The sequence below is a fragment of the Bufo bufo genome, chromosome 6 (genome assembly GCF_905171765.1).
Source record: "Bufo bufo chromosome 6, aBufBuf1.1, whole genome shotgun sequence".
NCBI lineage: Eukaryota > Metazoa > Chordata > Amphibia > Anura > Bufonidae > Bufo > Bufo bufo.
The window spans coordinates 372407333-372425236 of record NC_053394.1 but is presented as its reverse complement, the minus strand read 5'-3'; the positions used below and the strand labels follow the sequence as shown (position 1 = coordinate 372425236).

The window sequence follows — 17904 nt, the reverse complement described above, 5'->3', positions numbered from 1 at the left end:
TAGATGAAACATCCGAAGTCGATTCGCATAAAACTTTGTTTGAATACTATATGAAGCGAGTGCTCCATACAGTATTAGAATGCATTGGCTCCAATGAGCCGAAGTTATTACTTTGCGAAGTCTCGCGAGACTTTGCGTAATAACTTAATAAATTAATTTCTACTGTAAAAAAAACTTTTACCAAACTCGGGTTCGGTTCCAAGGTACTTGGAGAGCAGTACAAACATACTTTCTGTGGAGCTTTTATTATCTGGATTAGTGTAGATATGAAGTTTTATTTGCCAGTTTCTGCTCCCGCAAGTGCACTCTATGCATTGCGCTGCTTCACATCCACTACCCTAATGAACAGTTTCCAAACTGTATTGGTGCTCTTTACGGGAAGCATGTATGGGTGAAAAAGACACCGCACTCAGGGTCCTGATGTTACAATTATAACCAGTTATTCTTCTTTTTTTTTTTTTCTTTTTTGGCTTTGTCTGAGACAAACTACAGGTTTATAATTGTGGTTGTCGGGGCCTATGGAAGTTCTGCAGATGCTCGCACCTTCAGGGCTTCCAGAAAGGGTCAACAGCTTCAGACAAACCGATCGGCCCTACCTGAACCTTGTCATCTTACCGCCTTTCCGGGACCACCTGTGCCTTATGGAACAGTTGGTGACAAGGGATTGGCCCTATCACTTAACCTAATACGTTCCTTTCCAAAACAAGGTTTCGATGATAGGCGCTGAATTTTAAACTACTGTCTCAGCAGGGCCAGAAGATATGTTAAGTATGCCTTTGGTATACTGTGCAGCAAGTGGCGTGTTTCCAGTCCTTAATCCAGATAGTTGGAGGAAACACAAGTGCCTTGTGTACACTTCCGTGGGGTCATTTGAGGGTGTTGCAGCCTCCAAAATAATACTAAATACGGACTGAGTCTGTCAAAACCTTTCCTTAGGCAGAAGAAGGAGAGGTTACTCCAAACTTCTGACATACAGGTCGAAGGACTCTGCAATACTGTGGGCAAATAATCTAGAACGTGACTATCCACCTCCTGAACTGCAGTCACACCAGCCATTTTTTCTGGTGGCCAATCGTGAGCCCAAGGTAGGATCCATATGTATGGGGCTGTGTCCAGCAGCTGTAGTAGAGGGTCCAGCTTCTGGAACCTCTGCTGAGGTGAGGGTGTTGGGCAGGGACTGCCATAGTGGTGGATGTTCCCTCCCCAGTGGCCTCCTCTTCCTCCTCCAGGTTGTCGGACATCCTAGAAATTTAGTAAACATATATCTAAAACTACACATGATTATTTAGCCTCTAATCTACTATCTTAGCCACCTGATACAGCTATAATAATTAAACGTGGCAGCAATATCAGGGGGACAATTCGCATGTAGCAGCAATATCAGGGGGACAATACGCATGTGGCAGTAATATCAGGGGGACAATATGCATGTGGCAGCAATATCAGGGGGACAATACACATGTGGCAGCAATATCAGGGGGACAATACACATATGGCTGCAATATCAGGGGGACAATACGCATGTGGCTGCAATATCGGGGGGACAATACACATGTGGCAGCAATATCGGGGGGACAATACGCGTGTGGCAGCAATAACAGGGGGACAATACGCATGTGCCAACAATATCAGGGGGACAATACGCATGTGGCAACAATATCAGGGGGACAATACGCATGTGCCAACAATATCAGGGGGACAATACGCATGTGGCAACAATATCAGGGGGACAATACGCATGTGGCAGCAATATCAGGGGGACAATACGCATGTGGCAGCAATATCAGGGGGACAATACGCACGTGCCAACAATATCAGGGGGACAATACGCACGTGGCAGCAATATCAGGGGGACAATACGCATGTGGCAACAATATCAGGGGGACAATACACATGTGGCAACAATATCAGGGGGACAATACACATGTGGCAGCAATATCAGGGGGACAATACGCTTGTGGCAGCAATATCAGGGGGACAATACGCATGTGGCAACAATATCAGGGGGACAATACGCATGTGGCAACAATATCAGGGGGACAATACGCATTTGCCAACAATATCAGGGGGACAATACGCATGTGGCTGCAATATCAGGGGGACAATACACATGTGGCAGCAATATAGGGGGGACAATACACATGTGGCAGCAATATCAGGGGGACAATACACATGTGGCTGCAATATCAGGGGGACAATACATACTTGGCAGCAATATCAGGGGGAGAATACACATGTGGCTGCAATATCAGGGGGACAATACACATGTGCCAACAATATCAGGGGGACAATACACATGTGGCTGCAATATCAGGGGGACAATACATACGTGGCAGCAATATCAGGGGGAGAATACACATGTGGCTGCAATATCAGGGGGACAATACACATGTGCCAACAATATCAGGGGGACAATACACATGTGCCAACAATATCAGGGGGACAATACACATGTGGCAGCAATATCAGGGGGACAATACATACGTGGCAGCAATATCAGGGGGAGAATACACATGTGGCTGCAATATCAAGGGAACAATACGCATGTGGCTGCAATATCAGGGGGACAATACGCATGTGGCTGCAATATAAGGGAGACAATATGCATGTGCCAACAATATCAGGGGGACAATACGCATGTGGCTGCAATATCAGGGGGACAATACGCATGTGGCAGTAATATCAGGGGGACAATACATACGTGGCAGCAATATCAGGGGGACAATACACATGTGGCTGCAATATCAGGGGGACAATACATACGTGGCAGCAATATCAGGGGGAGAATACACATGTGGCTGCAATATCAAGGGAACAATACGCATGTGCCAACAATATCAGGGGGACAATACGCATGTGGCAACAATATCAGGGGGACAATACGCATGTGGCAGCAATATCAGGGGGACAATACGCATGTGGCAGCAATATCAGGGGGACAATACGCACGTGCCAACAATATCAGGGGGACAATACGCACGTGGCAACAATATCAGGGGGACAATACGCATGTGGCAACAATATCAGGGGGACAATACACATGTGGCAACAATATCAGGGGGACAATACACATGTGGCAGCAATATCAGGGGGACAATACGCTTGTGGCAGCAATATCAGGGGGACAATACGCATGTGGCAACAATATCAGGGGGACAATACGCATGTGGCAACAATATCAGGGGGACAATACGCATTTGCCAACAATATCAGGGGGACAATACGCATGTGGCTGCAATATCAGGGGGACAATACACATGTGGCAGCAATATCAGGGGGACAATACACATGTGGCTGCAATATCAGGGGGACAATACATACGTGGCAGCAATAACAGGGGGACAATACGCATGTGCCAACAATATCAGGGGGACAATACGCATGTGGCTGCAATATCAGGGGGACAATACATACGTGGCAGCAATATCAGGGGGAGAATACACATGTGGCTGCAATATTAGGGGGACAATACACATGTGCCAACAATATCAGGGGGACAATACACATGTGCCAACAATATCAGGGGGACAATACACATGTGGCAGCAATATCAGGGGGACAATACACATGTGGCTGCAATATCAGGGGGACAATACATACGTGGCAGCAATATCAGGGGGAGAATACACATGTGGCTGCAATATCAAGGGAACAATACGCATGTGGTTGCAATATCAGGGTATGACTATGATATTATATATATCTTATATACTATAATGGGCCCTATTATTGTCAATGGGAATGTCAGGTATTCCGGTAAAATTTGGCCGGGTAGTGGCCACATCTCCGCTGGACCCCAGTATAATCAATGGGGCTGGCAGGCATTCCAGTAGCATCCAATGGCGGGGAAGGGGGGGAGGGCAGCCACTTGCAGGCGGTGACAGGGAGGAGCCTCCCTAGCATCACCTCCGGGGACCAGGAGCGGCGCGGAGAGCCAGGTAGGTAGAATCAGTGTGAGGGGCCCGGGCGTATAGTTGCATTGCAGCTAGTGGGCAGGGGCACTGTTATTTCTACAATGACTGAAACAGCATTAAAGAAATATTGCTATATGGCGCCACATGACATCTAGATATTTTATTTAAATACAGAAACCAAATGAATAGTTTGATACTGTCTAGAATTCAGACTCAGATGTCTCTGAATAACAAACCCTGTAAAAGGGGGTCCATTGCTCAGGACCACCCTCTATATGCCCATCTGGAGAGCCGCTCTGTAACAACAGCCCCTGCTCTGGTGGACCCAGCCTATTCATATGTGTTTGTGTAGGTTTCCTCCCAGTCCTCCGGTTTCCTTCCACACTCCAAAGACATACTGATAGAGAACTTAGATTGTGAGCCCCATTGGGGACAGTGTGATGCTAATGTCTGTAAAGTGAGTGAGTAAAATTAATAAAATAAATAATAAATATTCATATATTACATGGAACGCCATTTACTGGAATAGCTGGTATAGAAGGCTATAATGTATGTATAAAGGAGGCTTCATCTGGCAATAACAGCTTTTTTTAAAGCGGGGCCCCGCTTAATTTTAATGAAGGTAAAATGGAATGATCCCTGGTGATCTAAGGCAGTGAAGGGGTTAATGCCAGCTTAGCTGGTTGTATAGGATAGTGGAGAGGTTAATGACCATTGGGGGGTGGGGGTCTAGTGTACTGAAGGAGTCAATGCCAACCAGTGCCCTAGAGTATTGAAGTGGTTAATATTGGAGGTCTAGGGTAGAGAAGAGGTTAAAGGGATATGTATGACATTAGAAGAACATGGTGGCTTTCTCCAGAACCAGCACTCTTGTCCACTGACCAGTGTCCGGTACTGCCATTCACCTGAAGAGGGACTGTCACACACAACCTATGGACTGAATGTTTCTCTAATGTCATATAATCAACTCTTGGATCCATATTTGCTAGTGGAGGCTGTATAGACCGTGAATATGTAAAAAGATGCAAACCCCTGTCGAAGGAGCTGCCAGTAGTAGTATATTACAGAAATGCTACAGAACCTGTGTCCACTATGACTCCTCAAGCCATTATCGCTAACATTGTGCTGTCTTTTTATGTTTTCTATTACAGGATAATTTGACTGCTGAAGAGAAGAAGGCAAGGTATGTTTTCTTAAGGGGCATAAGTATCCGGGTCTGGTGGGACATGCTCAGGGAGATGGGTACGGGGGATACCAACAAGCATCTTGGCCAGGGTATCTACATATAGAGCAAGGACAACTAAATCTGTGCCCTGGCAAAAGGAAAATCTACCTGTGACTGTTAGGGCTCATGCACATGAACGTACTTTTTCTCCGTGTCCGTTCAGTTTTTTTGCAGCCCATATGCAGAACCATTCATTTCAATGGGGCCGCCAAAAAAACAGAAATTATTCTGTATGTCCGCAACTCCGTTCTGTAAAAATAATAGAACATGTCCTATTCTTGTCCGTTTTGAGGTTAATTTGCAGCAAGCCCCTGAGGAACAATGCAGAGGATGGGAGTGGTAGGGGCCCTGAGGAGGTGTTGTATCACAGTGTACTTCCTCAGGCCATTGCCCCCTGGGGTTCAGTGCAGTGAAAAGGTGATGTGAAGGAATCAGGCAGACATAGGAGAACATCAAACATCTTTCTTTACTGAGTGCAAAGGATAACTTGTGGCACATCTAGCAACAGTATTTACAAAGTGCAATTTCTGTAACCAGATGAGAGACTATGGTGGCTGGTTGTGGGGCAGTGAAATGACACTAGCAGGTGGATATATGTGTCCACTGTGAGACTTGATGTTTGGCTGGCCTGGTTGTTAGCTAGGTGATGGGTGTCTGAGCAGTAGTCCCTCACCTTCAGCAGTGTAGAAAGCTGTTATTTATGCTGATCACTTTGCTGTATTAGCACATGGACACTCTGGAAGCAGTGTTCTGTATTTTAAAGATCTCTCTGGAGTGATGGTCTCACAGGAGAATTGGATACGGTCCCTAGGAGTAGGAGCTCTCGCATGTGCTTCCTCTCTCTTTGCTGTCTACTCAGGAACTCCCCCTCCTGGCAGTAAGTAGGACCAGCCCACTCCTACCAAGAGGGGAGGAACAGGGTGGTTAATCCTGTTCCTGTCAACCATTACCTCCTCTGCTGGAATAAATGGCCTGTGCATAACATAAAATAAAATTACATAACAATATACAATAAAACATTTGCAGATACTCTTAGCTAGGGGTGGAAGAAGGTTTAATTTATTATAATCTGCAAGACAAGTGGTTACATTGATACCCAGATATTTAAACTTAATGGAACCAACCAAGGGTATCTGGAGGTTATCAGAGGATAAATCAGGAACGTCAACTGGCATTAAAGGGGTTATTTGGATAAAGATAATGATGACCTATCCTCAGGTCATCATTATCACATTGACGGGGGTCCGAGTTCTGCCGAGTTTCAGTGCAAGACTGCAAAGAAGGTTTGCTTTGCAAAACATTGCTTATTAGTAGGGATGAGAGAACTTCAAGTTTTGAAGTTTGAGTTCTGGTATGTGCTGAATTGCATTATGGATTCCATTACCACGGGCCATAACGCAATTCCATGATGGAATGCATAAGGACTCCTGCATAAAGGAAACCGGTCGGGTCCGTTATGCTGGCCATAGACTTCTATTATGACAGAAAGCCTCTAAAGACATTACGTTATGCATTCTGTCATGGAATTGCATTATGGTCCGTGGTATAGGAATCCATAACACAATTCAGCAAATACCCCAACCCGAACTTCAAAACTTGAAGTTCACTCATCCCTACTTATTATTTGCCGACTCTAAAATGTATGTGTGTCTCTTGCGCCTCTCTCCAATAGTCTGCAGCTGAAATGCTCAAATTCTGTAATAAAAATTCCTTCTGTTTCCTACGCTGCAATTCTTGTCCAAGCTGGCCTCTCCTTGCCTTAAAGTGGGACGTTGAATTAGTATGCCCCGGAGATAAGCTTTCATAGCATCTCATTCACTCTGTCCTAAATGCAGCAGCCAGGCTGATCTATCCACCCGCTACACTGATGCCTCCACCTGCTGCCAGTCACTTCACTGGTTGTCCATCCATCACAGAATACAATTCAAACTTCTCACCCACAAAGCTCTCCACAGTGCTTCACCTTCTACATCTCCTCCTTCATTTCTATCTACCACCCGACTGGTGCTCTCCATTCTTCCAGTTATCTAAGACTAACATCCTCCATAATTCGTACCCCTCACTCCCATCTTCAAAACATTTCTCGAGCTGCACCTGCTCTCTGGAACACACTTTCCCTGGACAATCAGGTTAATTCTCAACTTCCTTAGCTTCAAAAGTGCCTTAAAAACACATCTTTTCAGGCAGGCTTATCATGTTTGGTAAACTGACTCTTCCCCGTTTACCCCCCACCTCTACCAACCATAACTGAACACCTTCTTCTGACAGTAATCCCCTCACCCAGTGCACTAGTACACACAGCTCGGCCTTCACAACTCTCTTTAGTACATAGGTGGCTGGACCGCTTTATAAAACAACCAATTTTACCTTTTGTGTCACCCCCATTCCCTCATAGATTGCGAGCAGGGCACCTGGTGTTTTAGTTGTTTACTTCCCTGTAATTTTGTGGTGTCTTTTGATTTGTACATGAACCCTCTTAATTGTAAAATACTGCGGAATATGGTGGTGCTATATAAATACAGATTATTATTATTATTATTATTTTTAATGCTTTTCCGAACTGTGTTTTGATTTATATTAAAGGAAATCTGTCACATGGATTATCACCAATAAAGTAAAACTATTGCCATGTAGAACATAACACCTCCTTCCCTGATGTAGCTTTTATTTTCTAGCTTTCGAAAATAATCTTTATATGATATGTAAATTAGACAGTAAGGTGCCCAGAGGGGCGTTATTTTATTTTAACGGTGCCCAGGAAAGCCCCCATTCAGTGCCCAGGCCGGACCTCCAGCAGAGCCCAAGCATGCCTTTCCTGGGCTGAGACCCCACTCCCCCATCAGCACCATTGCCTCTGCCCCACCCCTACATCACTGACGTGAGGTAATGCCGCCTGGCGTTAGTCTGGTAGCTAGACTCTGTAGCGATTCAGGTACCTGTAGAGTGGGATGCCTTTGGCTTTTGACCCCCACGTGATACTCTGTTGGTTAATCTGTAGAGTGCTCTATGAGCTGCTTCCCTCTGGAGAGACTCCTCGCTTCTACATCTTTTATGTCTTTTCAGCTCCACTGTCTAGACAAGACTGCCTTCAACTAGAACTAGCCCACTTGTGCCCAAAAGGGGAGAATGGAATGGTAAGTTCCATTCTACCTAAAGATCTGTCTCTGCCAAATGCACACCATCTGCTGGACAACCAGGCACATTACATAAACATAACAAATAACAGTTTCACAGCAATATTAGAAGTGCACAATGTAATAGGACCTGGAAATAAATACAAAGAAGACATTAATGTTAACCATTAAAGACAGTAGCAGGGTGCAGGAATGGTAATATGGAATGGTAGGAATGGTAATACCACTCTGAGGTGTTACAGGAGGGACTCGTTTTAATAGGTGGGGATCTCAATTTAGTGATAAATCCATTATGAGACTCCTCACAGCGCTCAGCCATTTCATACAGGGCTTTGGAGGGCATTTGGACATCCCTTTTGGATCAACGGGTGAGAGATGTGTGGAGAACTCTACACGCATATGCTAAGGACTTCACCTTCTCAAGTGCTCATAGGTCATATCAGTGGCTGGATTATTTGTTTCTTAGTGACCGCTGCTTACCTAAAGTAACTTCTGCTACAGTTGGTAATATCACCATATCTGATCACGCCCCTGATTTAGTTTTCCTTTTCATTGTTAGATGTACTTGAAGGAGAAAGAAAGTGGCAACTTAATGAAACCCTGCACTTCTCTGACTACTCCATACGCTCTCTATCTGATAAACTGCAAACATACTTTATATAAATCACTGAAGAAAATGCACCAAAAGGATATGTCACTGACTAAACTAGCTGGTCATACAAGCAGATATTAAAAGCTGAGACTTCCGCCAATATGTTCCTGTCAGGAAGATATCGGAGCCCATCATTGCACCACGTCACGGTCACTCAGCATGGCAAAGGGTCCTACCACTACGCTAACTGTGGTGTGAACACGGTCTGAAGGTGATGTGATCCAGCTCACAGCCCAGCCTGCACACAAATGCCTAGCAGGACAGCCAGTGCAATGTGAACAAAGCAGGACTGTGAGCCCCACCCATATCAGACCATGTGATGAAGGATTCCAGGTGCAAAGGAATGTTCAATTGCCAGATGAAGGCACATTCAAGACATATAAAACAAAATCACTGTAGAATTGCAGTGGCCAATATGGCGGAACTGCTCAGACCCCAAACACTGTAGCGTGTTTCTCATTGGGCGAGCAGTCCCATCGCATGTGAACCACAGAAATATCGTGGCAGATATGGAGGAGCTGCTCAAACCCCAAACACTGTAGCGTGTTTCTCATTGGGGGAGCAGTCCCACCGCATGTGGACCGCAGCAAACGACCATCCCGAGCAATTAATGCGTACAAAGGAGGACGCCAGCGCGGTCCACATGCACCACAAAAGCATCCTGCACAGGCAGAGCACCGTGCGGATGAAAATACAATCATATAAATCACTGAAGAAAATGCACCAAAAGGATATGTCACTGACTAAACTAGCTGGTCATACAAGCAGATATTAAAAGCTGAGACTTCCGCCAATATGTTCCTGTCAGGAAGATATCGGAGCCCATCATTGCACCACGTCACGGTCACTCAGCATGGCAAAGGGTCCTACCACTACGCTAACTGTGGTGTGAACACGGTCTGAAGGTGATGTGATCCAGCTCACAGCCCAGCCTGCACACAAATGCCTAGCAGGACAGCCAGTGCAATGTGAACAAAGCAGGACTGTGAGCTGGATCACATCACCTTCAGACCGTGTTCACACCACAGTTAGCGTAGTGGTAGGACCCTTTGCCATGCTGAGTGACCGTGACGTGGTGCAATGATGGGCTCCGATATCTTCCTGACAGGAACATATTGGCGGAAGTCTCAGCTTTTAATATCTGCTTGTATGACCAGCTAGTTTAGTCAGTGACATATCCTTTTGGTGCATTTTCTTCAGTGATTTATATGATTGTATTTTCATCCGCACGGTGCTCTGCCTGTGCAGGATGCTTTTGTGGTGCATGTGGACCGCGCTGGCGTCCTCCTTTGTACGCATTAATTGCTCGGGATGGTCGTTTGCTGCGGTCCACATGCGGTGGGACTGCTCCCCCAATGAGAAACACGCTACAGTGTTTGGGGTTTGAGCAGCTCCTCCATATCTGCCACGATATTTCTGTGGTTCACATGCGATGGGACTGCTCGCCCAATGAGAAACACGCTACAGTGTTTGGGGTCTGAGCAGTTCCGCCATATTGGCCACTGCAATTCTACAGTGATTTTGGCAAACATACTTTACACTGAACACCCATATTGATACGTCCTTTTCGGTACAATGAGGTGGAGGCACTTAATGTCTGGGCAGCGGCAGCATACATGCGCATTAAACATAAATATTTTGCCCATGGCGATAAAGGTAGAAAATATGTCATACCTGGTGAAAAAGGCAAAATCTCGTGCATGGGTCTGACAGATTTTCACCTCCCAGGGGCGTCTCTGTGAAGCGACAGAGGATATTGTGCAGGAATTTGCATCATTCTATAGTCATCTTTATAATATATGTCCTGATGAAGTTTCCAGGCTTGTCAGGTAAGATCCCAGAAGATCTTGGATTTTCTGAACTCGCTATCCCTTCCTTCTCTGTCGGTCAGTGAAGGTTTAGACCTTCTTTGCCTGGTAACAGTGCAGGAGATCCATAAAACCTTTAATAGTGTCCAGGAACGAATGGCTTTCCAATTTTGTACTGTAAGAAAGTCTTCCCCACCCTAGCACCTCATATGGAGGCCTATTTCAATGATCTATCTAATGATCTTCTTCAGGGTTCCCTCCCAGATAAGCAGTCTTTGGAGGCTCATATTTCAGTCTTCCCGAAAGGGAAAGATGCCTCCCTAAGTGGGAGCTATCACTCGATCCCCCTGCTAAATACTAATGTCATGCTATGGGCTAAACTTTTAGCAGTATGCCTTGCGCCCTACATACTGGAGATTGTGCATTTAGATCAAACTGGGTTTGTTACTGGCAGGGAGGGCTGAGACAACATCATGAGAGTTCTCCACTCCATCCATCCAATACACTGCTGCCTCCTGGACCTCGTTAACCCTTCCCAACACTGATGCCAAGAAGGCATTTAAGAGAGTAGATTGGTTGTATATGAATCTCACACTACACAAATTTGGGCTCCCACCCCCATTTATCGCTACCGTGATGTCCCTTACTCTGACCCACAAGCTAAGGTCCTAGTTAATAGTTAACTTTCTCAGGCCTTTCTGATAAGGAATGGTACTTGGCAGGATTGCCCCCTTTCCCCCACACTGTTTACATTAGCTCTAGAGCTGTTACTCCAGGCAATTCGTCAACACCCAGATATATCAGGTCTATCAGCGCAGGAAAGGGAACATCGGGTGGCTGCATTTGCAGATGCAGATGACATGCTGCAATTACTCACTGACCCTACAGAGGCATTTCCAGCTATCCTGGATCTATTTAGGAAGCATTGGTGGTTAATATTTTCCCATCTGTTGTCTGTACTTTAGAGAACGTGTACCATTTTTCTTGGTCCAGATCACTTTTCACCTATCTTGGGCTCACAATTAGCCCGCTCCTATTAGATTTGTTTCGCCTAATGTCACGAGGGTATCAGGAGCCACGTCTGACTCCGTTATACCCGGGGTCAGGAGGTCGCAGCGGGTGGCTGCGCGCTCTATATCTAAAGATCACGTTGTTTCTTAGTGATTGTTTTCTGTGTTTGCCTTGCTATCCTTTTTGTCTCTCTCAGGGATCCGTAGCTTCTCCTCCTCAGCTGTTTCTTGTCTGCCACTCCCTACCTCCTTATATTCTCCCCTCACACTTCTCTAGTTGCCAGTTATAGAGCTTCCTGCCTGGACATCTATACTGACCCACTGGAGTGGTTAATCCTGGTTGTCGTTCCTGAGTGCTACCCTCCGGATCCCTGTTGGGCTTATTGTTGTCTCCTGTTGTCGCCCACCTGGGAATATATGTTGAGTCTGTGTTGTCTGTCCTCCCCTTGGTGTTTTCCCTTAGAGTTAGTGGTGCGGACTAGTGTTCCCACCGTCCTGTTCACTATCTAGGGCTCAGCTTAGGGAAAGCCAGGGCTTTAGGCACGTGATCGGCGTACGGGTGAGGAACCCGTCTAGGGACGTCAGGGCAGCCAGGTGCCAGCCGCCAGGTGAGTCAGGGGTCACCATCTTCCCTCTCACTTGGGCAGGGCCTTCCTCGTTCCCTCCCTCTGTGTCACGTATGTGATAGCCACGCCGACCGTGATATTATAACTGGCCCTTACTTTTTGAGAAAAATAAAATAAAAAAATTTTATATAATTTTTTCTTTGTTGTTTTTTTTTTCTCTCTCTACTTAGAATCCAATATGGATCCTATTGATGCCTTGGCAGAACAACTTCAAAGCCTGTCTTTGGAGGTGGCAGGATTGAAGGCGTCTGTTCTCCAACAACAGCAGCAAATGCAGCAGACCGCACCCCCAGCGGTTGCTATGGGTAACCAGGTTGTCACTGAACCCAAGGTTGCTCTTCCCGACAGATTTTCTGGGGGAAGGGACAAATTTGCGACGTTCCGTGAGGCCTGCAAATTATATTTTAAGTTGCGCCCTTACTCCTCAGGTCATGAAGAACAGCGGGTAGGGATTGTCATTTCCCTCCTTCAGGGGGATCCGCAATCCTGGGCGTTCTCGTTACCCCCTGGTTCTCAGGCTCTTCGGTCAGTGGAGGGATTTTTTGGGGCTTTGGGTCTCATATATGATGACCCTGACCGAGTCGCCCTGGCTGAGTCGAAGTTACGGAGACTCCTACAGGGAGATCGGTCAGCAGAGGAATATTGCTCAGAGTTCCGTAGGTGGGCTATGGATACTCAGTGGAACGACCCGGCTCTCAGGAGTCAGTTCTGCTCTGGGTTATCTGAAAGGGTTAAGGATGCACTGGCGCTGTATGAGACCCCCCTTTCCCTTGATGCTGTTATGTCCCTCTCTATCAGAATAGATAGACGTCTTAGGGAGAGATCGAAAATTCCGGAGCAATTGGTTACCTCTCCCAAGCAACAGTCAGCCTGTACTGACTTAGATGAGCCTATGCATTTAGGCGGAACTTCTCGTCAGGTCCGTCCTCCCGAGGTTCGCCGTAGGGGGGGGGCTTGTTTTTTCTGTGGGGGGAGGGGTCATTTCATTAATGTCTGTTCCTCCTTTCTCAAAAACAAAAGACCGTAGGAAAACTACTAACCCCGGGCTGTGCGGAGGATGTCAGCCGGGGGGTATACGTTTCCTCCATACGAACATCTCAATTTGTGTTACCAGCGGTCATTGTTTTTGGTGTTAAGACGGAGTCTATTTCTGTTTTTCTAGACAGTGGAGCAGGGGTAAACTTGATTGATGCCCATTTTGCCCGCACTATGGGTTTGTCTCTCTGTACGCTGCAGAGACCTATTCCCGTATTCGCTATAGATTCTGCTCCTCTGTCTCAGAGAAACCTCACCCACATTGTTCGTAATTTACACCTTCGGGTAGGGGACCACCATAATGAGTGTCTTTCATGTTACGTTCTGGAGGGCCTTCCCTCTCCGGTGGTATTGGGTCTTCCCTGGTTGGTAGCGCACAATCCAGTGGTGGATTGGCAGGCCAGGGAGATATTGGAGTGGAGTGAGCATTGCAGAGAGAATTGCTTAAATAACAATTGCTTAATCGCCTCCATAGCTTCCCTACCTACATTTATTTCGGACTTTGAGGACGTTTTTTCTGAAAAGGGTTGTCAGAAACTACCACCTCATCGTCCTTATGATTGCCCGGGTTTACCTGATTCCCGGGGCAAAATTACCCAAGTCCAGGTTGTATAATCTTTCGGGTCCCGAGAGACAAGCCATGAAAGATTATATCTCCGAGAGTCTGGCTAAGGGACACATCAGACCCTCTTCTTCACCCGTGGCTGCAGGGTTTTTCTTTGTTAAAAAGAAAGATGGGGGCCTGCGTCCTTGCTTAGATTTCCGTGAGTTAAACCAGATAACCATCCGTGACCCATACCCTCTTCCTCTCATTCCTGACCTTTTTAATCAGATTGCGGGTGCTAAGTGGTTCTCCAAACTTGATCTTAGGGGGGCCTACAATCTGATTCGTATCAGGGAAGGGGATGAGTGGAAGACAGCTTTTAACACCCCTGAGGGGCATTATGAAAATCTAGTTATGCCTTTCGGTCTGACCAATGCCCCTGCTGTCTTCCAACATTTCGTTAATGATATTTTTAGTCATCTCATCGGCAGGTTTGTAGTCATATACCTAGATGATATCTTAATTTATTCGGCTGATCTGAAAACACATGAGGTGCATGTCAGGCAAGTACTGCAGGTCCTACGGACGAATAAATTATATGCGAAAATTGAAAAATGTGTCTTCGCTGTTCAGGAATTACAGTTCCTGGGATATCTATTATCTGCTTCAGGTTTCCGCATGGATCCTGGGAAGGTCCAGGCAATTTTAGATTGGGATCTTCCTGAGAACCTTAAAGCCCTACAACGGTTTTTGGGTTTCGCTAATTTCTATAGAAAGTTCATTAAAAATTATTCAGTGATCGTTAAACCCCTTACCGACATGACTAGGAAGGGGACGGATTTTTCCAAATGGTCTGACGCCGCTAAAGATGCATTTTCCTCTCTAAAGGAGAGGTTTACCTCGGCACCTGTTCTAATTCAACCTGATGTCTCCCAGCCTTTTATTGTCGAGGTAGATGCGTCAGAGGTGGGAGTGGGAGCTGTATTGTCTCAGGGTCCGTCTCCTGGCAAATGGCGTCCTTGCGCTTTCTTTTCCAAAAAATTATATTCTGCGGAGAAGAATTATGATATTGGAAATAGGGAACTGTTGGCGATTAAACTGGCGCTTGAAGAGTGGCGTCACTTCTTAGAGGGAGCAATCCACCCCGTCACGGTGATTACGGATCACAAGAACCTTCTGTACCTAGAATCGGCTAAGCGTCTCACCCCTAGACAAGCTAGGTGGTCGCTATTCTTTACCAGATTTAACTTTGTAATCACCTATCGTCCTGGGGCAAAAAATACCAAGGCAGACGCATTATCTCGTAGTTTCCCTGGAGGGGGTAATGTTTGTGATCCGGTACCTATTTTACAAAGAGGAGTGGTTGTCTCTGCTGTACACTCTGTTCTAGAGGGAAAGGTGTTAGAGGCTCAGGGGGACGCCCCGGCCTCTTGCCCCTCAGAGAAATTGTTTGTACCGTTAAACCTGCGTCTTGAATTATTAAAAGAACATCATAATTCGGCACTTGCTGGACACCCGGGTAGTAAAGCAACCTTATCTCGTCGTTTTTGGTGGCCAAGGTTGCGTCAGGATGTAATGGATTTCGTGTCTACTTGTTCTACTTGTGCACGCGCGAAAGTCTCTCATACACGTCCAGCAGGGTCTTTATTGCCACTTTTCATCCCCAATAGGCCATGGACACATCTGTCAATGGATTTCATCACTGACTTACCGTTGTCGGCGGGTAAAACAGTTATCTTGGTAGTAGTAGACAGGTTTAGCAAAATGGTACACTTTATTGCGCTACCCGCACTTCCTAATGCTAAAACTCTTGCTCAGGTGTTTATCAGTGAAATCGTGAAGCTTCACGGGGTCCCTTCCGATGTGGTTTCGGATCGGGGAACCCAGTTTATTTCTACGTTTTGGAAAGCTTTTTGTTCCCGTTTGGGGGTTCACTTGTCCTTTTCCTCAGCTTTCCATCCTCAGTCGAATGGACAGACTGAGCGTACCAACCAAAACCTAGAAACATATTTAAGGTGTTTTGTGTCTGAAAACCAAGAGTTGTGGTCATCATATTTACCGTTAGCTGAGTTTGCCATAAATAATCATTATCAGGAGTCCACAGGCAAGTCACCATTCCTTTGTGCATACGGTTTTCATCCCCAATTTTGTACTTTCAAAGAGGGGGGGTCTTCTGGGGTTCCCGAAGAGGAAAGGTTTTCTTCATCTCTTTCATCGGTATGGCAGAAGGTGCAAGTTAACTTGAAAAAGATGAGTGGTAAATATAAATGCATGGCCGATAAGAAACTGTCGCCAGGTCCGGACCTAGGAGTGAATGACTATGTGTGGTTGTCTACTAGGAATATTAAGTTGAAGGTTCCTTCTTGGAAACTGGGTCCTAGGTTCATTGGTCCCTATAAAATAGTAGCCGTCATTAACCCTGTGGCTTTTCGCCTGGAGCTACCTCAGACTTTTAAGATCCATAACGTCTTCCCTAAATCGTTACTCAAGAAGTATGTTCCACCTCTAGAACCATCGCCGCTGCCACCTCCTCCTGTCATTGTGGCTGGTAATCTGGAGTTTCAAATAGCCAGAATTGTTGATTCTCGTCGGGTCCGCCGCTCTCTTCAGTATCTGGTGCATTGGAGGGGTTACGGTCCCGAGGAAAGAATGTGGGTTCCAGCGTCAGAGGTAAACGCCAACAGGTTAATTCAGACTTTCCATGCCTCTCATCCGGAGAGACCTGGTCCTGAGTGTCCGGAGGCCCCTCGTGAAAGGTGGGGTACTGTCACGAGGGTATCAGGAGCCACGTCTGACTCCGTTATACCCGGGGTCAGGAGGTCGCAGCGGGTGGCTGCGCGCTCTATATCTAAAGATCACGTTGTTTCTTAGTGATTGTTTTCTGTGTTTGCCTTGCTATCCTTTTTGTCTCTCTCAGGGATCCGTAGCTTCTCCTCCTCAGCTGTTTCTTGTCTGCCACTCCCTACCTCCTTATATTCTCCCCTCACACTTCTCTAGTTGCCAGTTATAGAGCTTCCTGCCTGGACATCTATACTGACCCACTGGAGTGGTTAATCCTGGTTGTCGTTCCTGAGTGCTACCCTCCGGATCCCTGTTGGGCTTATTGTTGTCTCCTGTTGTCGCCCACCTGGGAATATATGTTGAGTCTGTGTTGTCTGTCCTCCCCTTGGTGTTTTCCCTTAGAGTTAGTGGTGCGGACTAGTGTTCCCATCGCCCTGTTCACTACCTAGGGCTCAGCTCAGGGAAAGCCAGGGCTTTAGGCACGTGATCGGCGTACGGGTGAGGAACCCGTCTAGGGACGTCAGGGCAGCCAGGTGCCAGCCGCCAGGTGAGTCAGGGGTCACCATCTTCCCTCTCACTTGGGCAGGGCCTTCCTCGTTCCCTCCCTCTGTGTCACGTATGTGATAGCCACGCCGACCGTGATACCTAAATTACACCCCACTCCTCCACTCCATCCAGAAGCAACTGTCAGAGCTCAGTCTCCCGTACATGTCCTGGATGGGCAGGAAGAATTATCTTTTGTTGTGTTTTATTTTGCCGCGCCTACTGTATTTGTTGCAGACAGCACCCATCTACCTACCACCCTCTTTTTTTTCCTTTCAATTTTTCGTTTGTTTTTGCATTTTGTTTTGAGAAGGGAGGCTCCCCATCTATCCTACAGCCTTTTGGTTATACATTAGGACTTGGGTGGCTTTGGCCTTCCAGATAACATGCACCTTTAGTACTACTAACCTTTAAGTTGTCTATAGGTCCATCTCTGGGATATTGTGGCAGTTTGGCTGCAGATTGAAGTGGCACCAAAGCTGCTGTACAAGTTATAGGAGTCCGAGTGGGAGTTAAAGGGGTTCTCCAGGAATTAAAAAAATGAAAATACTTAAATATTAGGGTACTTTCACACTAATGTTGTTCGCATCCGGCAGGAAGTTCCAGCAATGGAACTGCCTGCCGGATCCGCC

General features: G+C 46.4%; 1 protein-coding gene across 3 annotated transcripts in view; it reads left to right on the top strand.

Annotated features, from left to right (window-relative positions):
* Nucleotides 1-17904, top strand: part of LOC121005898 — a 53699-nt gene that overhangs the window by 4744 nt on the left and 31051 nt on the right. For 2 of the 3 annotated variants that reach the window (XM_040438708.1, XM_040438712.1), the window contains one exon: nt 5066-5097. In XM_040438708.1, coding sequence (XP_040294642.1) covers nt 5066-5097 — 32 coding nt within the window. Of the gene's footprint in view, nt 1-5063; nt 5098-17904 lie in introns of all 3 variants that reach the window. The other variant, XM_040438711.1, reaches the window with a different exon arrangement.